This window comes from Myxocyprinus asiaticus, chromosome 28, assembly GCF_019703515.2.
Source record: "Myxocyprinus asiaticus isolate MX2 ecotype Aquarium Trade chromosome 28, UBuf_Myxa_2, whole genome shotgun sequence".
Lineage (NCBI taxonomy): Eukaryota > Metazoa > Chordata > Actinopteri > Cypriniformes > Catostomidae > Myxocyprinus > Myxocyprinus asiaticus.
In genome coordinates this window covers 11,962,386-11,987,604 of record NC_059371.1, presented here as the reverse complement: position 1 = coordinate 11,987,604, position 25,219 = coordinate 11,962,386, and the positions used below count along the sequence as shown (strand labels likewise).

The 25,219-nt window shown below is 39.0% G+C and overlaps 1 protein-coding gene across 3 annotated transcripts in view; it reads right to left on the bottom strand.

Annotated features, from left to right (window-relative positions):
- Positions 1 to 10,730: 10,730 nt before the first annotated feature.
- LOC127419048 (bromodomain adjacent to zinc finger domain protein 2A-like) overlaps positions 10,731 to 25,219 on the bottom strand; it is a 49,831-nt gene continuing 35,342 nt past the window's right edge. For 2 of the 3 annotated variants that reach the window (XM_051660096.1, XM_051660098.1), the window contains 7 exons: positions 22,110 to 22,175; positions 21,390 to 21,676; positions 20,812 to 20,947; positions 18,825 to 18,971; positions 18,453 to 18,664; positions 17,389 to 17,532; positions 10,731 to 12,675 (listed from right to left, as the gene is read on the bottom strand). In XM_051660096.1, the coding sequence (XP_051516056.1) occupies positions 12,516 to 12,675; positions 17,389 to 17,532; positions 18,453 to 18,664; positions 18,825 to 18,971; positions 20,812 to 20,947; positions 21,390 to 21,676; positions 22,110 to 22,175 (1,152 nt within the window). In that variant the 3' untranslated portion in view covers positions 10,731 to 12,515. The remainder of the gene's footprint in view (positions 12,676 to 17,388; positions 17,533 to 18,452; positions 18,665 to 18,824; positions 18,972 to 20,811; positions 20,948 to 21,389; positions 21,677 to 22,109; positions 22,176 to 25,219) is intronic. The other variant, XM_051660097.1, reaches the window with a different exon arrangement.

Here is a 25,219-nt window from a genome sequence, read left to right as displayed (position 1 = left end):
TCCAGGATGTTTTATAATCCTTCAGTCACTCTGTATGTCACTCTTGATATTTGTGTGTGTATGCCCTGTTTGTGTGTGTGTTGTGAGGGCATGAATTTGGGATGGAAGGGTGTCTTCTATCAGAAAGAGACTAATTAATTCCAGTGGAGGAGACCACAGGAGGCCCAGGCACAAAGGGATCACCCCCTCCCTTTGTCCCGGAAAATGCTGCTTATGAGCACTCGCACACTGATAAACCTTCACAGCTGGTTGCCGTGAGATATCCACACAGCATGTATAATAAACATCGACTTCAATTGGACTTGTGAAGGTTAATTCTGTACAACAACCACCAAAGGCAGCATCCTCTCCTATCTACATGCAACATGTTGCTTGATGCACTGGCTCTGTGGAGTAAATTCTTGGTTCTGTTGACTGACATGCACTTAGGGTATAAATGATGGTCTTTGAGGTTTTGGAGAGACTTGCAATTATTTTATTTATTTATTTATTTTTATTATCATTAGAGCTTTATCATTGTTACCTCTTACAATTTGTGCTTTGGTGACATCATTCTTAAATTATAAACCAATAAAAACACAGCACACATGCATTTATTATCCTCCATTTCTCTCCTTTCATCATCCAACATGTGAAGTACTGTGATCATTACCATGGTGACACCATTTGGCCTGATTCAGTTGCCATGACTCCTGTTATAATGCTGCAATGCTAGATGGCTCTTTTAAGTGGCCTGTATGACATGTTGAGCTAAACATGCAATGAGGACCTTTTATTGACCTTTAAACTGGGCATGAATTCTTGTACTCCAACAAATCTTTATTTCAGTCTAATTCATATTAAATAGATAAAATTGCTAAGTTTTGTTAAAACTTTTTTTAATTTATCTATCTATCTATCTCTCTATCCATCCATCCGTCTGTCTGTCTATCCAGCCATCCATCCATCATCTGTCTGTCTGTCTGTCTGTCTGTCTATCTATCTATCTGTCTATCCATCCATCTATCATCTGTCTGTCTATCCATCCATCCATCCATCCATCATCTGTCTGTCTGTCTATCTATCTATCTGTCTATCCATCCATCTATCATCTGTCTGTCTGTTTATCTATCTATCTGTCTGTCTATCCATCCAGCTATCATCTGTCTGTCTGTCTGCCTGTCTATCATCCATCCGTATGTCTGTCTGTCTGTCCATCCGTCCATCCATCCATCTGTCTGTCTTTCTATCTATAAACAGATATAGGGCTCACTCTGCTTTTTACATCACATCCATTCAAATGTTTAATTCGTATAATGTTTCCTTATGTCTAGTGCTTGTGCAGCGCATCACGCGAAGATACGCATGACTGCAGTTACAGCTTCAGCCACTGGATAGCCAGACTGAAAGCATAGCAGACAAAAATGTTTATCTCCTGACACAAATTTTCTTGTTTTCTTCTGTTCTGGCAAAATGGTTTTCAGTAGATTTCAATTTGATTGGCTGAGGGGCTGATTGCAGGTCAGTGTTAAAGTTCAACTTCTTGGACTAGATCAAGGTCAGCAATGACCTTGAGGTGTCAGGGGAGCAGGGAGTCCATGTGCACCCCTCCCTTAATCAACCAGTGCTGGGGGTTTGTGGAGTATGATCCCCTCTTTTGTGTGCATAAACCCTATATATGCCAGTGAGGGGACTTGATTCTGTAGAAACTTGCCTGCATGATTTTTTCCCCAAACGCAGAAGGCTGACACCAACAGTTTACACACATGCATATACACACACAGAGGACTGAACTGCACAAAGTGCATCACACACGATGAAACTGCCAGCTAGGAGGTGGGTAAAAGAGAGAGGGCAAAGAGAGACATCTACAGTGGCCACAAAAATATTTGGACACTTAAGTCACACTTAAAAATGAATGTCATTGAATTAGATTGTCTAACCATCAGCAAACAAATGATGCTAGAAATTTTCAGCTGTCAACTGTTGTCAAGGTGATTTTGAGTGGATGTATGAATTCAGTACCCCCCAGGTTCACACAGGAGTACTAGCAGAGCAATCACTGCTGTAGTTCATCACATTCACTATAAACATATGAACATGTTCCACTAATGTTTGACAACCAGAAAGTATCCAAATACATTTCGTCTTACAGTTTTTCCTCAATCGCTTTGGCTCAATTCTCAAATGAGAATTATTTTTTTCAAAACATTAATTTCTAATTAATCTCTGAACAGTTAGTTTCTTGTTCACACCAGATTTGAATTTCTTATTCATTTAAGCAAATTGCACATGTTATGGCACATATACTTTCATTTTGTGTTGGAGCACTGCATGTTTGTAGTTTATTATATATTCTTTTATATATAATATATATATAAATAAATATATTTTTTTTTAAAAACATTCATTTTGGTGGCATTGGCGAATTTACTGACACAATAACTAGGTTTCCAAGCATGAATTAAATGTTTTGGGTGAGTTACTACATTTTGCATAACTGCAATAGAGTTGTGATGTCCCATAAAACAGTTGCACAATTGCACTTAGAGAATGTTAAGACTGTTTCAAAAAATTAGCCAAAGTGATTGAGAAAAACTGTAATTATATTAACAATAACAATATTCATTCTGTTATATTTAATTTTAATGTTCTGAAAATCTATTGTTTAATCCTTTGAAATCTTACAAATATATTTTGGTGAAATGTTTTGTTTGAAAAGTGTGCAATCTTTCTTTAAAATAAATGCCACTTGTAATTGATATACAGATATATCTAATGCAGTAAAGTTCACACATTTTGAAGTGTGGCTTAAGTGTCCTAATATTTTTAAGAGGGACTGTTGTATGGATCATCCATGTGCAAAAAAAAAAAAAAAAAAAAAAAAAAAAAAAGAAACCTTAAATATAGGGCTCAAGTTACAGTATATGTTATTATAGAAAAATGCAAACCCAAGAGTCGAATTCTGAGAATATGTTTCAGTCAGCTGTCTCTGAGATTCACATACCAGAACCCAACATCAAAACTATAATTTGCATTAAACAGTAAATTGGACCATAAATCAAGGGATTTGTCTGCATATATTGTACAGATTTAAAAAGCTAACACTTGGAGGTCACATGACGCCATGCAAGAAGTAGACGTGTGAGTGACGAGCTCTGTGCATTTAGCTAAATTTTTGATTATTTTCATGTTATAATTTGGTGAAATTTGATACACCCAGTTATACATTTGCTCTTTGAGGCAAAACATGGTAAAGAAGTCAAAATCCTCGGGCTCTGGAGACATTAAAAGACACTTACGTGTTCAGAATGAAAGTCCCGACAGGCTTACAGACCGGGGACTCGATTTGGATGGCGCGGCGGGAGAGGAGATCCAGCGTCAGTTGTCCAACATGTCGGTGATGTTGACGAAGGTTCTTGCTGACTTGGAGGATCTCGCTGTAATAAGTCGATCGATTACGGCGATGGAAATAACATTCTCTGAGTTGTTTACAAGAGTGACTGATGTTGAGAGACGAATCGATTTTCTGGAATCTTCGGAGAGGGAATTAACCGCTAATCCGCCCGCGACCAAAGTTGATTTGGAACGTGTTCTTGAAAAGCTTGAAGATCTTGAGAATAGAAGCCGCAGGAATAACATTGAAATTGTTGGAATTCTTGAGCACGAGGAGGGCAGAGATATGGTGAAATTTCTAGACAAGCTTTTCCCGAGTCTGCTCGACATAACAGGCCACAAGCTGGAAATCGAGCGAGCTCACAGTCCCAGCTCGCAGATTTGCTGTGGAGGAGACAGGCCCCGATCGATTCTAGCCAGATTTCTGAGATCATCCGATAAAGATCTGGTGTTGTGCCAGGCGAGGAGCAAAGGGAAGCTTTCTTGGAAGAACCATAATATTTTCTTGTTCCTGGACTTTGCGAACTCGACAAGAGAGAAACGCGATCGGTTCAGGGAATGTATCTCTTACATCAGAAAAAGATCTTGTTTGCTCTGATGTTTCCAGCCAAACTGAGAATAGAAACGAAAGTCGGTCGCAAAGTATTTACATGTCCAAATCAGGCAATGTCTTTTATTGAATCAATGAGCGAGTAAACTGCATTGGCTCCACCGAGGGGCTGGAGCTTGTTTTGTGAATAACACTTTCCTTAAAAAAACTTTTGCATTGACAAATGCCAGTTTAAGAGTGGACACTACGGATGACCGCAAAATATCTACATGGTCACACAAAGGATGTCTTTTATAAAGCTGACGGATTGTGTAAGTCATGGTATATACTTTAATGCGGCCTCCAAGTGAATTGACTCGACCATCCGGGGAACCGGGATACCGGTGTTGTTTCTTTTTGTATTGGTTCCGCCTAGCGGCTGGAGCTTGTTCTATTGAATAACACTCCTTTGGAACAGCTGTGGATTAATCTGTTTGTTCTTCATGCTTATTCCTCCTGCTGGCTGGAGTTTGTTTTGTTGAGTATTTTTATGGGACATTGGAATGATCAACGTCATCTGTTGAACTCATAACAGCCGGCTCACTGAACATTCGTTTGTCTGTCCGAGGAATCTGAACAGTTTTATATCAGCTGGAATTTGTTTTGTGGAAGATCACATCTTTGAGACAGTTCTGTGAATGAATCTACATGTTCTTTGTGTTCATTCTTCCTACTGGCTGGGGTTTATTTTATAAAGTATTTTCTGTTATGTAATTTTGCCTCACAAATTTGTGAGGCAAAATTGTGCAATCCGATAGCAAAGTTGTCATGGGGGCTCATGGGCGTTCATGGAGTTTGGAGGGATTGTCGCCGGTTGGCGCTTTCGTGCGTGGGGTTGATGCGCACGTTTTTCTTTTTTCTGTTTGTTTTGTTCGGGGGGAAGTTCGGGGTTTAATTGTTTCACTAATGGGGAATGTGGTCTGTATAATTTTGTTTTTGACACACAATTTATTTTTTCTTCTATATCAAAATGTCAAATGTTAATAGGGTGTACTATCTCTCTCCACATGGAATGTAAATGGGTTAGGGCACCCCATAAAAAGAAGGAAGGTTATTACTTTTCTTAAACGTAAGAAATATGATATAGTGTTTCTTCAAGAAATGCATCTCTCCCCGCAGGAAGCTGAAAAATTTGGGAAGATATGGGGTGGACATGTTTTTTTTTAGTGCTGGCTCAAGTAAGAGCAAGGGAGTCATTATACTGATTAATAAACATCTACAATTCAAATGTCTCAAACAGACTAAAGATAAATTATGGAGAGTCATTATAGTTTTAACTGAAATTCAAGGGCAAAGGTTGATTTTGGCTAATATTTACGCACCTAACGCTGATGATCAGGGCTTTTTTATAGATCTTGAAGGGATGTTGCAAGCTGCTGGCACCCCTCATGATATAATATTGGGAGGAGACTTTAATCTTTTGATGGACTCAGTCCTTGATCACAGTGAAGCAAAAGTGTGTAAACCCCCTAGAGCAACATTGACTCTTCACAGGATGTGTAAAAATCTTGGTCTTACAGATATTTGGAGACTTTTGAACCCATCTGGTAGGGACTATACATTTTTTTCATCAGTCCATAAGATTTATTCTAGAATAGATTTTTTTTTTGGGGGGGGGGTCCAAGTCCCTCATTTCCTCTTTTGTTGATTGCTCAATTGGAAATATCTTAGTCTCAGATCATGCTCTGGTGAGTTTAGAGGTGTTGCCATATACAGAAGAAAGAAATCATATAGTTGGCACCTTAATATGTCCCTTTTGCAAAATCCTGATTTCCAACAAATGTTAAAGACTGAAATCAACGTTTATATGGAGACCAATTAGTCCTCAGTATCCTCTGTGCGCGTGGTTTGGGAGGCACTTAAGGCGGTTCTTAGGGGTCGGATCATACAGTATGCCTCATTCATTAAAAAATCCAAAGCACAAGAACTTGTGGAGTTGGAAGGAAATATTAAAAGTGCAGAGGCAGAGCTGAAGCACCGTATGTCATCTGATGGCCTCAGAGAATTGACCCGATTGAAATATAGATATAATACTATTTTGTTGCGGAAAGTGGAGTTTTGGTTATTCAGGGCAAGACAGTCATACTTTGAGTCGGGGGACAAAGCAGGAAAACTTTTGGCTAGATATATAAAGCAGAGAGAGTCTTTCTCTACCATTCCCTCAGTGAAATCTGCTGGTGGTGAAATATTTACCTCGACCATTGATATTAATGATGCTTTTAAAGAATTCTATTTTGATCCCTATAGTTCCAGGTCTTCGTCCACTGATGAAGATACTAGGAACTTTGTGGAACCATTAGATCTCCCTAAACTGATGACTGTGCAAAAAAACTCTCTTGATTCTGAGATAAACTTAGAGGAGCTTGATGAGGTAATTAAGGCCTCGCCTACAGGCAAGTCCCCGGGGCCTGACGGCTTTTCCTCTGAGTTTTTTAGATCTTATGCTACAGAACTGGCTCCACATTTGTTAGAAGTTTATACAGAATCATTAAAGAATGGAAAGCTTCCTCCAACCATGACACAAGCCCAGATCAGTCTGATTCTTAAAAAGGACAAAGATCCAAGCGAGTGTAAAAGTTACCACCCAATTTCCCTGATCCAGTTAGATGTAAAAATGTTGTCCAAAATTCTGGCTAATCGATTAAGTAAAGTTATGACATCACTTATACATATAGATCAGGTGGGGTTTATTCGAGGCCATAGCTCTTCTGATAATATTAGGCATCTCATCAATATCATGTGGTCAGTAGCGAATGATCAATCTTCGGTCGCTGCCATCTCTCTTGACGCTGAAAAGGCGTTTGATATGGTAGAATGGGATTATCTTTTTAAGATTTTGGAAAGATATGGGTTCGGGAGTACATTTATTGGTTGGATTAAGTTACTTTATAGACATCCTGTAGCAACGGTGCAAACAAATGGGTTAATTTCAGATTATTTTACTCTGGATAGGGGCACCTGGCAGGGTTGCCCTCTTTCCCCATTATTGTTCTGTCTTGCCCTGGAACCATTAGCAGCCACAATAAGAAAGGAGGATGATTTTCCAGGGGTGACGGTGGGAGGTGTGGCACATAAGCTTCTGCTTTATGCAGATGATATTTTATTATACGTCTCTGACCCTACTAGATCTATGCCTTGCCTCCACAGAATTATTAACTCCTTTTCCAAATTCTCAGGATACAAAGTCAGTTGGTCTAAATCCGAAGCTTTGGCTTTGACAGCGTACTGTCCAGTAACGGCCTTCCAGCCGGGTGCCTTCCAGTGGCCCAAACAGGGCATTAAGTATTTGGAGATTTTATTCCCAGCAAATTTGTCTGATTTAGTCAGAGTTAATTTTGATCCCTTAATAAAAAGGTTTTTGAATGATGTGGACAGGTGGGCTTCATTACATTTATCGATGATTGGGAAGGTCAATGTTATTAAAATGAATTGTATTCCAAAATTCAACTACTTACTGCAGTCTCTCCCTGTAGATGTCCCTCTCTCTTATTTCAAGCAATTTGATAGCATAGCGAAGTCCTTCATTTGGAATGGTAAGCATCCCAGGTTACATTTCAATAAGTTACATAGGCTGATTGACAAAGGTAGGTTACGCCTACCGATGATTTTTTTTACCGAAGGGTTATAAAGGGTTTTAAGTTGATTCCTAATGTATAATTTTGTGGTTAAATTTATTTTTGTCTGTCTTGGAATCAATAAAAAAAAAGCTAACACTTGGTACCAAAAAGAGATTTTTAGAACCCAAACATTATGCATCCAGACTTCTCTCCATCCAAAAAGACGTAAGCAAAACAAAACGAAACTGGAATAGCGAATTCCATTCTAGGACAACCCCAGTATTTTCCTGAGAGAAAGGGGCATGCTCCTGGTCTCCGGTACAGAGAACAGGCCCAGCTGGGATAGACACACCAGGTGCTGCAGACACAGAGCTTCAGGGTGCAGAGCGCAATACAAAGCGTGCAGGAACACACTAAGCACCTGCTGTTAGTAGGCGTGTCCACTGACAGTAATGAAGGTGACTTTGATACAGCAGATACACAAAAACAGCCATACACAACAACAAAACAACAGTTTATATGACAAACTCTATTTGCTGTCATACAAACACATTCACTCTCTGTTTAGCTCGAGCTATATAAACAAACAAAAACAGTTTGCTCATGATGTTTTGTGTCATTACTTTCCTAAATCCCTCTCCCTAAAATGCTACCTACACTTTTTAAGTTTACTAAAATGTAGCCGGTGGGTTGTAAAGAAACAACACAGGATATAAAAATATCTCTTTGGTGTTCTGATGGCTGTTAAAAAAAAGATCATTTCCTTTTATTTATATATATATATATATATATATATATATATATATATATATATATATATATACATACATTGACTACTGTTTTTTTTTTTTTTTTACTTTTTTCAAACTCCGGTTCTTAAAGGGGCCATGTCCAATTTATGACTAGAGTTACAGTAAATTACATTAAATTTCTTTGCTTGGCTACACAAATAAACCACTTTCCAGACACTATAAATATGGTTTACAAAACGTTAAGACACAAATTTGGAACAAAAAGGTGTTGAAGCAGAAACAATTCTTAGAAATGTTAGATGAAGTATTATCCAATATGAAATTAACATAGCATGGAAAGTAGTTTAAAACACACCAAATGTAAATTTATCAATGAACCAACATTTTGTGCAAAACTACACGCACAGAGCACTTTATTAGGTACACCTGAACACCTTTAATTGCCATTTAAACCTGTGTGTGTCACCTTGTGTGTCTGTAACAAGGCCAAACATTCAAAGATATGTAAACTTTTGATCAGGGCCATTTGGGTGATTTCTGTTATCATTATGATTTAAAAAGGAGCCAAACAACTATGTGATGATAAATGGCTTCATATGATCACTATCCTTAAATAAAAGTTTTTTTGCATGATCAGTCATATTTTCAAAATCAGTGCCAAAATGTCACAATTTCTGCCAGGGTATGCAAACTTTTGAGCACAACTGTACGTATTCATGCGATTATCTACGGTTCCAACATTCTAAACAGTACTGAAGAGGAATAAAGGAGAAATCTGCACAATGAACAGACAGAAATTGTAAGGTTTCAATCCACACATCACAGATATTAAAAATATATTTACCATGAACTTATATCAATATAGTAGTGAGAGAATACAATATAATTTCAGAATGTGTTTGTCTTACGAAAAATTCAATTATTTGTTTTATGGTTACTGCTAATCATGGTTTTACTTATACTTTTGGTTACTATGATCTTAAAACTATAGATACATTGGAGCTTTCCTTCTGTGTAAAATCTTTTCTAATGCCCTCTGATTGTAGAAAAAGTCTATGTTTGTCTTCAGATGACTGTATTTTAATCATCAAGATCCTGATAAAAAAGAAAGAAACCGTGAAAGAAAAAAAAAATTTCTTTCAGTTGGATCGGTGCGACCAACTCAAGTGCTGGTGCGACCATTTGTAGAATTTAACACCGGTGCTCCCTCTCTTGAATGTTAGTCTGGAGCCATGTAAATCAATAGATAATGAAAAAATGATTTGCCGTGGCATTGCAAGAATGAATTTGCAAGAACAAATCTAAAAATAAGAAAAGATGCAAATATGTTGTTTTATTCATTACCCAGTTAGCACTCTTGCCACCTGTGATCTCATTATACACCGTACCTACGTGACTTCATTTTTGCATAGCTGAATTTCAAACATTACGAGTAAACACGCAACTATAATGGACAGAAGTTCTTGAAAAGGAAAACGATCAACGATGGTTATGTGGGACAGTGGGATAGAGGTGTGCCATGGGATTTGTTTAATTGTAAAAAGTGTGCCGTGGCAGAAAAAAGGTTGGGAAACACTGCATTAGGCTATGGTTTAATAATCCTTTTATGGGGAAAAATTAAAAACCAAAACAAAATGCAGAAAGTAAAAATTAAGGCCAGGTTTGAGGATAAACTATTAAAACTCAGGCTGTATGGCCCGCGGGCCAGTGGTTTGAGACCCCTGCTCTAGAGACTGTTGTGTGTGAAAATCTCAGGAGATCAGCAGTCACAGAAATACTCAAACCAGCCTATCTGGCACCAACAATCATGCCACGCTCCAAATCACTGAGATCACATTTTATCTCCATGATGTGAACATAAACTGAAGCTCCTGACCCACGTGATCTGCGTGATTTTATGCATTACACAGCTGCCACATGATTGGCTGATTAGATAATCGCATGAATAAGTAGATATACAGGCAGGGGCAGACTGGCCATGTAAAGAAGAAAACACATTTTATTTTATTATTATTTGTTTTTTTTTGTAAAAAATTTTTTTTCAAGAGACAAAGTTTACATTTCTATGAACTTGAATAGATTTTTTTAAAGGTTCCTCATTTTATCATCTCAGACAACCTTATCTGTTAATGATTTATATGCATGTTTTGTATTTGTTCAGTATCTCTTTATACACAAATATTGTTCAAATGCTCCCTAGAATGAGAATGTCCCTCCCCCTGCAACACACCTGCAAGTAGCAAATCATGATTCATGGCTGATGAGAATTAAAAAAAATAAAATAATAATAATAATAATAAGGACAAGCCCTTCAACATGTCCCACACATATTTCCCATTTCAATAAAATAAAATAAAAAGAAAACTATATAAAAAAAAATTTATATATAACTTATTGTATCAAGAGTTTTGAGCCTATTTTGTCCCGTACATATATAAAAGTGCCAAAGAGACAAGATGTTTGTCTACTAGTTGTGGTTTTATTTCCGATTACAGTACATTCTACGGATGCACGTGTTACATTATCATAAAACAACATGATCATTTAATGCCGCCTCTTAAAAACAATATATTGGTCCTAAAAATATAGAAAGAAACAAATTTAAAGGTCACAAAAACTGTACATTATTAAAAACTCACTAAACACCACATTTGTTTGAACTTCCTAGGACTGTTTTCAAGTTTCTGGTCTTTAAAAAAAAGAAACAAGTATGTCCCTTTTGTATGGTGAAGAATGTAAATGATGAATTTCCTACCGAGCAAGTTCAGTGTATGAAAACATGGTAAACAAACAAGAATAGCGTGTTCTCCTGCGGTCTTCTCATATATGCTGCACTATCCTCTTTTTGATGACTACGATAAAAATATGAAGTTCTAAGGGGAAAAATTAAAACGTTAAAAGCTACAGGATAAATATACCATTTTTTTCCCCCTTTAATCATTTTGTTTATTCTTAAAGCCTTTTATTGGTCAATTTACTAATGATAAAGAAAGGCCTTTTCATCTGTAAAAACAATGTCACAACACAAGCGTAAAATTTACATCCTTTTTGAGTTGGTCCAGATTTTTCAAAGATACCACATACACCATTACCAACACATAAAACAGTCTAAACAGCTGTAGGTTTCAGCGTTTGAGAAAGCAATGTCTAGCAAGCTTCATTTTCATGACAGCAAAGAGCAAATCTTATCCAGTCATACTGAATACAACAGGGAAGGAATTCTTCCAATGAGAAGTAGAGCTAAATATATCTATAGTGCCAAACGTACATCCATATCCTTTCCATAAAACCCAAAATGAACACAGTCTAGATCCCCTCCCCAGACAATAATCATACAAGCGAAAACTTTCAAAACTGCTACCTAGCTAGTGGAGATTAAAAGCAAAGTTAAAAACTTGTGGCCAATAACCTTTCTGAATAGTGATTAAAAATTTTGTTGGCATTTCCTCAGGTTCCATCATTACTAAACACTGACTTAGTTCTGTTTTTGGGGGACGTGACAGGACAAGAAAGCAAATAAAAAAGCCATATAGTAAATGATGGCAATCCTCCAGTTGATAAGACCAATATTCAACAACAAGCAAAAAAAAGCATGTGATATAATACGTTTTACTGGCCATTTCTTGAGTCACCTATTCATCTCGCTACAATGTGGTCTGTACAGATTCACTACAGGCTTTTGCTATTAAATAATCCCAACTATTCGTTTTGTCTTTTAGTGTATATATAGTATATAATAAAAAATATACTGAGGAAATTGCTTCTAGTCTTGAAAGCACATTACGTTACATTTTCAATCAAGGGGACACAAATGCTCCACGACCTATACAATATGGAGCAGAAGGCTTTAGAGTAAAGAAGAAAAATAATTGTGTGTGGTCAAAACATCCTGATAGAGGTGTGCCAATCACTGCGATTGGTCACGTGACATCAAGTGTGAACCGATCAAGTCCTGAAGGTGTATTTCAACCCCAACGGAGTGACAGGTGAAATTTTGAATATACATGAGAAGTTTGTACAGTGTAATACAAGGTGATAAGGAAAAGTTTTTAACCTTAAGATGAAGGTGGGGCAGACAAAAACAGATACTTGTAAAACGGACAGAACAAATCTATACATATATCTACACAGGTATGCATACAGAGGACTGGAGGGCTCTCCAGAAATAGTTTTTAGTAGTAATGAGCATCAGAGGGGCATGGCATTTAAATGCTTCATCCCATGCAACAGGTGACAGAATCCCTATTTGTCCTTGTTGTCGTAAAACTCCGCCCAGCGGCTCTCGAAGAAGCATCGCATGGAGTGGCCCGCCTTGCCCACATCTGATGTGTCCTCATTGAAAAGCTCGCAGTTGTTGAAGACGAGCTGTGCGTCAGCAGCAAACTCCTCACAGCTGCAGTACCTGCGGCACACAAGAATAAACGAAAATGTAGTATTCCATACTAAGAACAAGAAACTGTAGTAGAAAAATAAATTGGAATAATCAGCTCCTTTGATTTAAATACTTTGTTGCATTTCATTACTATTTTCAATTCCTGAATTTACTTGAATACTTGATGCTAACTTGGAGGACAAGGAGGGAATTAAATTTTTTTTTTTTTTTTTTTTTTTAAGTAGTTTTGCTTTCCTTCGCAATAAGTTTTGCATCCCCTCATAATAGCTTTATCCATCAATTCAGCTACTGTATTTATAGTAAAACCATCTTAAATGACAAAATGTACCATGATTTTACTACAGTAAACAGCTGTTACAAAACTCTAGTAACCACACAATTTACCAGTTTTACAATAGTAACTATAGTTCAACTGTGATATTTGTTTTAAAAGCATAACTCAATTTACACTGGTTTTACTATAGTAACAATATTCAAACCAGAATACTCAGTGAAACAAAAGTAACAAAAGCATGCCAACTAAAACTATGATAATAAAAAGCATTATGCACAAAAAACAAAATGTCATGGTTCATGAACCATAAATTAACCATAGTGTTACTATAGTAAAACTTAACATGTTGGTTTTTATTACATAATGATTAAAATTTTTACTCAAATTATATTATATCTGCACTTACGATTTTTTGATGGAAGAGCCCGAGGTGGATCTCGTGCCGGCGCAAGTCCCACAGGCCCCTCGATCTTCCCTCACAGCGTTTCGCCAGTGCAGTACACACGTGACTACATCTGGCCCTCTGTTAATGAGCGCGGTGTTGTCGTAATTAGCGGGTCTGATGATGATAACGACGCAGTGTTCCACATGGCATCGGACATGGGAGAATGGTCCATGGAGGATGCTGCAGCCCCATCCCCCAGCGAGGGCGAGGAGTGCGCACAGGCCACTGATAGAGAGCTTCTTCGTGTCCTCACATGAAGGTTGAGGAGCTCGGTCTCGAGTGGTCCCCTCCAGAGGAGTCAGAAAAATCTTGCCTAGGCAAGTGGTTCCTGCAGACCAGCTGCCGCCAGCAAGCCGCAGCCTGGAAATCTGCACCATTCTTCCCAGAAGTCCACGGCGAGCTCACGAAGACCTGCCGCGTGCCCTATTCGTGTGACCAGATCGGAGGAATCTTAAAAAAGTGGACCACACCAAAGATAAGGGATATGCTAAGCTTCCCCCTATTAAAGAGGCGGCTGCAGCACATCTCTCTCTTCCTACCACCACGGGATGGAAACCCCGCACTGCCCACCCTTCCAAGCCGTGCCAAGGCTGGTTCAGCGCTCCATAGCATGGCAGTGCTTCAAGTCTTTCAGGCCAAGCTCCTAAAAGATGTGGATGAGCAAGGCCTGAATCCTGACATCATTAAAGAGCTCCGTACCACTACAGATCTGGTGCTGCGAGCGACTAAAGTAACCGCGCAGGCCATCAGAAAGGTGATGGATGGTCTGGTGGTTTTAGACCGGCACGTCTGGTTGACGCTCACGGAGAGGCGTAATGCTGAGAAAGCAGCCCTACTCAACACTCCCGTCACCCATGACGGACTTTTCGGAAATGCCGTGGAAGGCTTTTCTGAGCGCTTCATCACGGCACAAAAGCAGTCGCAGGCAATGAAGCATTTTTTGCCTAAGAGGAGTGTTCCCTCTCATCAGCCCCACACGTTCTGCTTCAACCCAGCACCCAACGAAACACCCCATTCCCACTGCCTCAGCGCCGCCGTGGCCCAAACGGAAGCTACGCCCACCTGAGCGCAAACCCTGTGCTGGAGGAAACCCCCTCGGGCAGCAGGCGTGTTCCTGACCAGCGCAATGCCGTGAGGAGGAGTCTGAAGCCCGCAGTTCTTCCTGGCCCAGATTAAAAGAAAACCCGGCTGACATGTATGCTGTTCCGTTTCACCGGGACCAAAGTGTTATGCAAAATGTTATTCGTTTTGTTGCCAAATAAAGAATGCATTAAAAATGAAGAAAAACGCTTGTTGCGATCACACAAGAAGTTCACACATTCTCAAAAAAAGGGCTTCATTTCTCTTCATGTTTCTCACACATTAAGCTCAACCATTTCCCCATGGCGAGCGGTGCTCTGTCTCTTATAAAGAGCAAACTGATGCACCTGCTATCTCACCACGCAGATGCGTGGAGAGCTCTCACGGGTGTGTCAGACTGGGTGCGAATAACAATCGAGCATGGTTATACACTCCAATTTGTGCACTATACCGTCCACGGTCCCGTCACGAGATGCGCCGCTGTTATGTGCAGAAATTCACAATCTCCTCGCGAAAGACCCAATAGAGATTGTTCCAGACTGCCAAGCCCGCAAAGAGTTTTACAGCCCTTATTTTCTCATTCCGAAAAGAGACTGTGGGCTTCGGCCAATTTAATTTGGGGGTGGGCACACGCGTCACTGTAACACGATGCTGCCTGGCTACACTAGCACCATGGACAGCTCCAAACCTTCACATCAGCAGGGTGTGATGCTGGGTGGTGACCACAGTTGTGTCCAACATGGGTTGGGGCACGCTGTGCTATGGACCCCGGCTTTCGACACCTAGATGTACACGAAACGGGCGTGGCACATCAACTGCTTGGAAATGTTAGTCATATTCTTAGCGGTGAAAGCTTTCCATTCCGACATAGTGAATCATCACGTTCTGATTCGGTCAGACAATATGTCAGTGGTGGCGTACATAGATCGCTACCAATAGTGAGCCTCGCACAACACCTCCTTTTGTGGAGCACGCACCATCTCCTCTCCCTGCGTGCGACATACGTTCCGGGCAGTCTGAACTGCGGAGTGGACATGCTGTCACGCCAGGGACTTATTGCGGGTGAATGGAGACTTCATCCTCAGACAGTTCTGAGGATTTGGGAAATGTTCGGTGAAGCGGAAGTCGATCTATTTTCATATGCAGAGACGGCCCTCTGCCCTCTTTGGTACTCCATGTCCCAAGCACAGCTGGGAGTGGACGCCTTAGCCCACAAGTGGCAGACGAAACGCAAATCTGCGTTTCCCCCGGTACGCCACTTCCTCTCTGTCATCAAAGTCTGACAGGACAAGGAAACGGTTATATTGGTTGCACCAAAATGGCCCAACCAGCCGTGGTTTCTGGAAATGGAGATATTAGGCGGCCCTCCATGGGAAATAGCGCTGAGGAAGGATCTGCACTCTCAAGCGCAGGGCATGATTTGGCATCCCCAGCCAGAGCTGTGGAACCTATACGTATGGCCCATGAACGGAGCACAGCGAACTAGCCTGAATTGGACCAGTCTGTATTTAACACCATTTTACAGGCTAGAGTGCCGTCTACGAGATGCCTCTATGCACTAAAATGGCGTGTTTGCGCGGATTGGTGCTTTTCATGCAGCAAAGACCCAGTGAATTGCTCCATAACGGAGAGTCTTACATTCCTTCAAGAGCGGTTGGATGCAGGTCTTACTCTGTCAACTCGCCAATTTAGACCATCAGATCTGCTCTTTGTTTGTTATGGAGGACGCACAAAGGGCATGTCCGTCTTTAAACAAAGGCCCTCACTGGATCGTTGATGCAATCGCCCTCGCTTATGAATCACAGGGCGTGAGATCCCCTATTGGCGTGAAGGCGCATTCAATAGAGGCATGGCCTGTTCGTGGGCGTGGACAAATAGTGTATCCCAACAAGATGTATGCTTTGCAGCAGGATAGTCTTTGCAGAACACGTTCGCAAGGTTTTATAACCTAGATGTGGCATCCATCGCTTCGTGAATCCCCTCTGTCTAGACAGCTTACTATCCCAACGCCTGGCGGGTAAAGCCGAGCTCCTTATTATGGGTGGGCTACCTGCCCGATGGGCCTGTGATCTCAAATATATATATTCTTCCAAGTGTTTCTACCCGGGTGCATTTCAGGGTATGACATTACATAGTGCAGCGTGATGGGACTCCGTCCCCAAAGCGTTCACTGCAATGTCTCGTGAACTGAATCGATAGGGAAAGTCTCCGGTTACACATGTAACCTCGGTTACCTGAGATGAAAGGAAAGAGACATTGCAAACTTGGCCGCACTACTAGTTCAGAGTTTCGAGGCACGAATGATGCGTTATTGTCTTTCAGTCTGAAAATTCTTAAGAAATGGTGTGTGAGGGCCCGTTTATATAGGGCAAATGCGCACCTAAAAGGGCGGGGCTCAAACACCATTGCCAATCATAAGATTGCCATATGATACAAGGGCTTCAACTAGGTCGTGGAAAAGGAATTCCCCAAAGCATTCACTGCAATGTCTCGTACCCTTCATCTCAGGGAACCGAGGTTGCGTGTGTAACCGGAGATGTTTTCCTGAACTATTACTATGGTTTTACCACAAATATGTTTAAAACATGGTTACTATAGAAAAACCATGGTAAATTTTGTTATGGGTTTAACAAATACCAAAGTAAAACTATAGTTAATATAGTAAAACCATGGTAAATTTTGATTAGGGGTTTACTACAAATACCAAAGTTGAAACAATGTTTACTATAACAAATAAGTATTAGTTTTGCTATGGTCTCGAAATTGGTCATTTCACTGGTATTGGTACTGACTACTGAAATATTAGTATCATGACAAACAAAAATACAGACAAAACCTTTTTTGAATTACCATTATTCCATTTGAAAATAAGGATTGAAAAAATTTACATGCCCAACACAACAGCATATGTGCAAACACTTACCCTCCCTGTAGAATTCTCTCCCTCATGGTGAGGAAATCCATGGGGTTTTTGATGATGCGCCGGTAGCCAGGCACCAGGCGGGGGTTGACCGGTTCCAGAAAAGGCCAGGCATCTGAATGAGCCTCCATTTCCATCAGAATGATCCTACAGCACATCAAACACACATTAATTATTCCATGTCATCCACATTGTTTGTTACATTTATTCCACATACTGAATTCATTTAGACTCAAAGATGCAGTGAGGTAAATTTTAAAATCATACTACAGTTTAAATATTGCTTATTTGTGTGTCATTTATTAGGTTGCAGTGATATACAGGTTAATTTAATTCTTCCTTTTGTGGTGGATGCTACTCGTGATCAAGCACATCTTTAATTTCGGTGTAAATTAAGCTGGATGATTCATAATATTTAGGCTATCAACCTGAGATTGTGCCGTAAATATGAACTTAAATTCTATAAAAAGTTACAATAACACTTTACAAATAAGGTTCCATTTGTTAACATTAGTTAGTACCATTAATGAACATGAACTAACAATTAACAATACTTCTCCAGCACTTATTTATCTTAGTTAATTTCTACATAAAAATGTTTTAAATTCAAAGTTGTATACGTTAGCATTAGTTCACGCATTAAGGGTCATTCACATTAGACTTTGAGCACACACTTTTTATTTCTTCAGAAAAGCCACATACAAGGATATGATGTTACACAGGAAGTAATTCATGCATCACAAATAACAAGTAATATTATATTTAAAATGTTAAAATATACGGTCTACTCACTTTCCTGCAACAATAAAAAATGCAGCTGTGAAATATGTATTCTTTACTGTACTGAGTCAAGAGGTCAGCATGTGACATTTCGATCTTCTGCTGGTCACACGTCCTTCTCAAAGGAATTTGCAGGTCAGTGTTCACCAATCTTCAACGCTTGTATGCAGCTGATTGTTCAATTTTGTCGCATGAGTTTGTGCTTGCGGTCTCCCGCATTCTGATGAGTATGAATATAATTGAATGGAGCTCAAATTGTAGTGTTACGAACTAACATAAAGACTCACTCGCAGTAGGTGAGGTCAGGCTGGTTTCGTGTTGTCATCCGTCTACGCTTGGAAGGGGAGAAGTTTGTCCCACTTGAGGAAGCAGCAGAATCTTTTTGTCGTGTGGTCATGCCCCGTTTGTACCCATCATCCTCGTCTGAACTATCCTCTGCAAGACGCCTTTTCCACCTCTGCCGCGCTGAGCGCTGTGATCGTGGAGCATCACCGTTTTCCTGCAAAATTATGAACCGTCAATTCACACAAAACTCCATACTTACAAAATGGACACAAATTTTCAAACATGATGAAAATCCAAGGACACTGAGGTAGTGGATGCTTCAGATTTTACACCTAACGGAGTTTAACAGTCTTGGTCAGGACTCAGGGAATTACCTTGGCAACGCAGGTGGGACAGAACCAATCACCTTCTGGCACCTGCATGACCTTTGGTCTGAGGCAGAACATGTGACAACCACGATCACAGCCATCACACAAGAGCAGGTACTCATCATCATCACCCTTACGGCACACCTGACACGTCTGTGGAAATACATGAACATACCATCAGTTTATGTGTACCTATAGAAAACACTTTGCCAGGTTTCAACATGAATCACCAAAATTAAGATGGAGGGTACTACAAGAGAATAGGTTAAGTGTTTCCTTTAAAGGAATAGTTGAAAAATTAAAATTCTCTCATCATTTACTCCCCCTCATGCCATCCCAGATGTGTAGGACTTTCTTCTGCACAACACAAATTAAGATTTTTAGAAGAACATTTCGGCTCTGTAGGTCCATACATTACAAGAGTGAAAGGTGACCAGAACTTTGAAGTTCTAAAATGACAAAGTCAGCATATAAGTAATCCATATGACTCCAGTGTTTAAATCAATGTCTTCAGAAGTGATATAATAGGTGTGGGTGAGCAACAGATCAGCATAAGTAATTTTTTTGATATATAAATCTACACTTTTACTTTCACTTTTCTGCTGATTCACATTCTTTATGCATATCACCACCTACTGGGCACAAAAGTGGACTTAAATATTGATCTGTTTCTCACCCACACATATATCACTTCTGAAGACATTGATTTAAACACTGGAGTCATATGGATTACTTTTGTGCTGCCTTTGTGTGCTTTTTAGAGCTTCAAAGTTCTGGTCGCCATTCACTTCCATTAAATGGACCTGCAAAGCTGAAATATTCTTTTAGAAATCTTCATTTGTGTTCTGCAGAAGAAAGTCATACACATCTGGGACTACCTGGGAGTGAGTAAATGATGAGAGAATTTTTTTTGGTGAACTATTCCTTTAAAACTACACTATGCAAGATTTCATTAATGAGCAAGTACACCAACAACCCGTCTTCCAAACCATGTTTTTGCTTTTAATGAATCAAATGTGAACTGATCGCGATGTGTTTCTACGTTTCGTTTTTTCCAGTGAAGTTATGTTTACTAATATTCATGACTTTTGAGTATTTTATAATATTGATGCAGTTCCGAGATTCCCAAAGTGTGTGTCTCCAAGTATGTGTGTGCCACTGTTTTCTTAGCGTTTTTTTTTTTTTTTTACCTCAGTCACAAAATGCACATGTTGAAAGATTATTTATTTATTTAGCCTGACAAAGACCTAATGGTCTAAACATTGCAAGTAAGCAAGCCAATAAAGTATTTTTGGAGCAATAAATCAGTGTAATACAGACACTTGCCATTTTGTTCTTTTAAACAGATCCCCAAGAATGTATGCTCATCTCAAGTTGTTTATATTGTACCGATTTCATAGCACCGTAATATACTGTATATTAATTTGTTTAGTGTGTAACTACTATACTTCCAAATCAGCAATTTTTTTTATCGTAATTGTGATATTGCATTTTTCTGCTAATTATTTTCATATTCAATAAAGTATTTCATCATGATGCATAGACCTACTATTGTAGTAATACGGTTCACTAGAGTTAAGGTGCATTGTGTAGTGGATACAACACTTTAATAAACATATTAAAATATAATTAAGAGTGTTGTTCATCTTCCTCAATGTAATATTGGTTATAAATGTTTAAGCGAATAACATAATAATCAGCATGAAAATAGCTCATGACTTCACTCTGCAGGTAATCTCGAGTTCTCACTCAAACCATAAGATTCATCCTCCACAAGAGCAGTATCTGGAATCACAACTGACATAAGTTGTCCTTCCGCAAGTAACTTGCAGTCTTATGCTTCAACCACTAGAGGGCCAAAAGTTACATAGTGTAGCTTTAATCAAAACCAAATTTTAGCATTAGAAAATTACACCAAAAACAAGATTTAAATTTTGTAGTTTAAAATGAATTATCTAAATACATAAAAGATTTTCCTAACTGGTGTTCTCACCACTTTGATGACGGATCTTTCCCAGGCTATGGCTTTCTCCAGCTGTAGCAGACAGAGAGAAAGCTGAGATGCACTGTGGCAGCGGTCCAGAGCCTGACGCCACGTCCTCAACCTGGGCGTGATCTCACTCTCCAAACTATAAACACAAACAAACACATGTATGAACTGGCACAAGGCATGATAAACTGTAATACTTTCTAGATATAATGATTGCAGACAGTTCTTTACTGGTAAGCATTTTTAAATGCTAAAGCATACTTTGAATGTATGAAAGAACAGTGATTAAGAAAGCTAGACAAATGTATTCCATGTTTTATGGTCAGAATATGCTGTGCGACTGTTGTAATTCTGATTACTCCAACCAGCAAATAGACTATATAAAACGGTGTCATCTAGTGGCCATTGCACTCTTTGGTTGTGCGGTAGTTTTCACGTGTAAAAAGAATGTCACAGTGGGTAAAACTAAACTGATAAACTGTAAAAACATAAAAACATTGTCCAAATATCTCACAAACTGAAGCACTTTCACAACTTGTTATTTCCCTGACGCCTCTGAAATTCATCTACACTCCACTCACCTGACAGCATCTAACGGGACTTCCTCTCCACCAGGTGGAGGAGTCAGAGGGGCTAGACGCACCACCTCCGCCAGATTCCACAGCGGCTCCTTCAGATATCGCCGCTCGATGTTGCGCTCCAGGTTAGTCAATCGAAGAACAGCTAGGTCCAGAGGGTTGTTGGGAACTCGCAGGAGATCAGACCAGTCCTTCTTAGTACGGACCATCCAGTCGTCTCTGGGATCCACCTCATGCTCGTAATACTGCAGGTCCTCCCGTGTGGAGTCTGCCTCAGGAGGCGTGAAGATCTGAAACAAGAAAAAGTGTAAATCCCAAGAGGAACAAAGAGAAATTAACAGCTGTTTAAAACTTTAAAATGTTTATTTAAATCATTTAATGATAATTATTTCATTACCATTTATTTATTTTATTAATGATATTTCAATAAATAATATAATCTCCAGACTCCAAAACAAACAAACAAATAAATACAATAAATAAGTGAGAAACCCCCCCCCAAAAAAACACCTTAACCTGTCGGCGCATGCATCCCAACCGCTTCGTCACTGTTCTGCCGATTTATTTTTAATTTAACTGAATCTCTGTTTCTATCTGGCTCTAGCCCTCACATTTTATGGAAGCACTCTTGCGTAATTCATAAAGTTATGTCAAACAGTTCACTATATTCAGTAGTATTGATGGACTCAAAGAGTACTTGAGTTTAAGGCCGTTCTTCAGTACCTGAAATTGAGAGTTTGGCAATTCCTGATCGGCCACTGTTTCACTCTCTGTGTTGGGAGTGGCCACCTGGAAATAAAGATTGTGGACACTGTGATATATCGAGTAGTGTTGGTGAAGCCACACCGAAACTGTATCATGCCAAACTACTCGTAATTTAGCTTATAGTAAATAGTTAAGCTACAGTCCAGCTACCAGTTTGAAAAAGTAGTTGGCTACATGGGCAACCACTCATAAAAGGTGGCTCACTGCATTGATTCTATAAAGTGAGCACACGCTGTCAAATTAAAAATTGAAATTCGAATGTTCTTCGAATTAATGATAATGCATTTAAATGCAAATCTGTGCTGTCGAATTTTCGATGCATGCCAAGCACTGACAATGATTTGGAGGTGGAGGTCTTCGGCTGTTGCATCTTGCTCTGTCTCACACAATTAGCAAGGCATTTAAATATGCGTCATTTTTAAAAGCGTGTGTTGAGATCCCTTATTTAAATGAAAATTTAGTCTCTCAGCCCTACTGACAACCCTAAAATGAGCAATACAATATCTTTTGATTATGTACATATTAGATTACATTTTTTTTTTTTTTTTTTTTAAAGAAGAGCAGTATTCATGTCACAAAAGATGACATGGAACGTTACAGTTGCTGGGTTTCCATCCAAAAAAAATTTATGCACATTTTTAATTTGCACTTAAGAAAACCTGAATGGAAATGCTTGATATGCGCATAAACTCTCAAATTTCACTAAAAAGTTTATGCGCTAGGCAGAGGTGGATTTTTTTGTTTTGTTTCGCAGTTGCCAAAATGCACATTAAGGTGATGAAAAGGTTTCTTTGCAAAACGATGATGTATTTTGTCCATTTGTGCATGCATTTCTGCTTCTCCAAAAGCTTGTGATGGCAACACTCGGTTGATGGGTCAGGTGAGCGATAGCTTGATTTGACTGGCACAACGAAATCTCAATTTCTCCTAAGGTACACAGATGGTAGACCCACTGCAGCCTCAGATTTCTGTTCTTGGCTGACAGAAGTGAAACCTGACATGGTCTTCTGCTGTTGTAGCCCATCCGCCTCAAGGTTTGACATGTTTATTCTGAGATGCTACTCTGCTCAATAAAATTGTACAGAGGGGTTATCCGAGTTACCGTAGCCTTTCTGTCAGCTCAAACCCGTCCATTCTCTGTTTTCTCATTTTCGTCCACAGAACTGCCGCTCACGGGTTGTTTTTTGTTTTTCACACCATTCCGAGTAAATTCTAGAGACTTTTGTACGCAAAAATCCCAGAAGATCAGCAGTTACAGAAATACTCAAACCAGCCCGTCTGGCACCAACAATTATGCCACAATCTAAATCACTGAGATTAAATTTTTTTCCCCCATTCTGATGGTTGATGTGAACATTAACTGAAGCTCCTGACCCATATCTGCATGATTACGCATTGCACTGCTGCCACACGATTGGTTGATTAGATAATCACATGATTAAGTAGGTGTAGGTGTACAGGTGTTCCTAATAAGTGGTTGGTGAGTGTAAGATGTTCTACTCATTTTGCCATGTCTTCTGGCAGCATTTAATAAAACAATGTACAATTGCTCCAGTATAGCTAATACAACTCTCTCAGAGAAAGGAGGTTATTCCGTTGCTCCACCATGACAAGGCTCCCTCAATACAATGCATATGACGTAGTGGATGGAAACATGCAATGATTCCCATTTTCATAAGTCAAATCTTTAGAAATGCGCTTAAAATGCAAAACATTAGGATGGAAACGCAGCTAATGACAGCATCTAATTTAAATGTGCACAAAATACAACTAAAAGAAAACATAAAATTTAAACACTTTATATAAGCAATGGACTCAATGCATTGAACATAGCCTACATATTTCTAGTCAAATCTCAGGGGGCTAACCATCTTCCGGTATCGTAATCAGCTATTGCTAAAGTGTCAAGAGTTGTAGCAAACTACTATTCTTTCTAAAATAAAGTGATTTATCACAACAAATGTGATTTTATCCAGTAAAAGCATAAAAACAAAAAACAGCCGAGCACTGCTTCATGTAAGGCGTCCTCTGTGTGGAAAGTATTTACATCCAGTGATTGTACAGTGATTTACACGTGAGAAATACAGCAACAAGCGAAGCACAAACTATCACCTGAAGGCAATGTGGGACAATTGCTCCATTGCTCAGCTGAAGTTTTAGTGCCATTCGCTGGGCGACAAAACATCACTCAGAACACTACATACAGTTCTGAATTTTCTGTAAATTATATTTCCCCCCCAGTCAAAACATGAGATTACACATGAGTAAAGCTCTACTGAGGGGAGAAAACAAAAAAAACCTAAAAACCTAAAAACGTATATCTGAAGATTAATTCGTTTTTGATTCATATTATCTGTAATATCACACCACAATATTCATAAATAAAAGTAATGATACAATAACAGGATTGATAACACTTTGCAATAAGGTTATTTGTTAACATTAGTTAACAACATTAGTTAAGATGAATTAAAAACTAACAATACTTTTACAGCATACATTAATCTTAGTTCATGTTAATTTCAACATACTAATAGATTTTAAAAATCAAAAGTTGTATATGTTAACATTAGTTAATGCAATATGAACTATCAAACTAACAATGAACAATTCTATTTTTATTAACTAATATTGACAAAGATTAATAAATACTGTAAAAAAAATATATACAGGTGCATCTCAATAAATTAGAATGTCGTGGAAAAGTTCATTTATTTCAGTAATTCAACTCAAATTGTGAAACTCGTGTATTAAATAAATTCAATGCACACAGACTCAAGTAGTTTAAGTCTTTGGTTCTTTTAATTGTGATGATTTTGGCTCACATTTAACAAAAACCCACCAATTCACTATCTCAAAAAATTAGAATATGGTGACATGCCAATCAGCTAATCAACTCAAAACACCTGCAAAGTTTTCCTGAGCCTTCAAAATGGTCTCTCAGTTTGGTTCACTAGGCTACACAATCATGGGGAAGACTGCTGATCTGACAGTTGTCCAGAAGACAATCATTGACACCCTTCACAAGGAGGGTAAGCCACAAACATTCATTGCCAAAGAAGCTGACT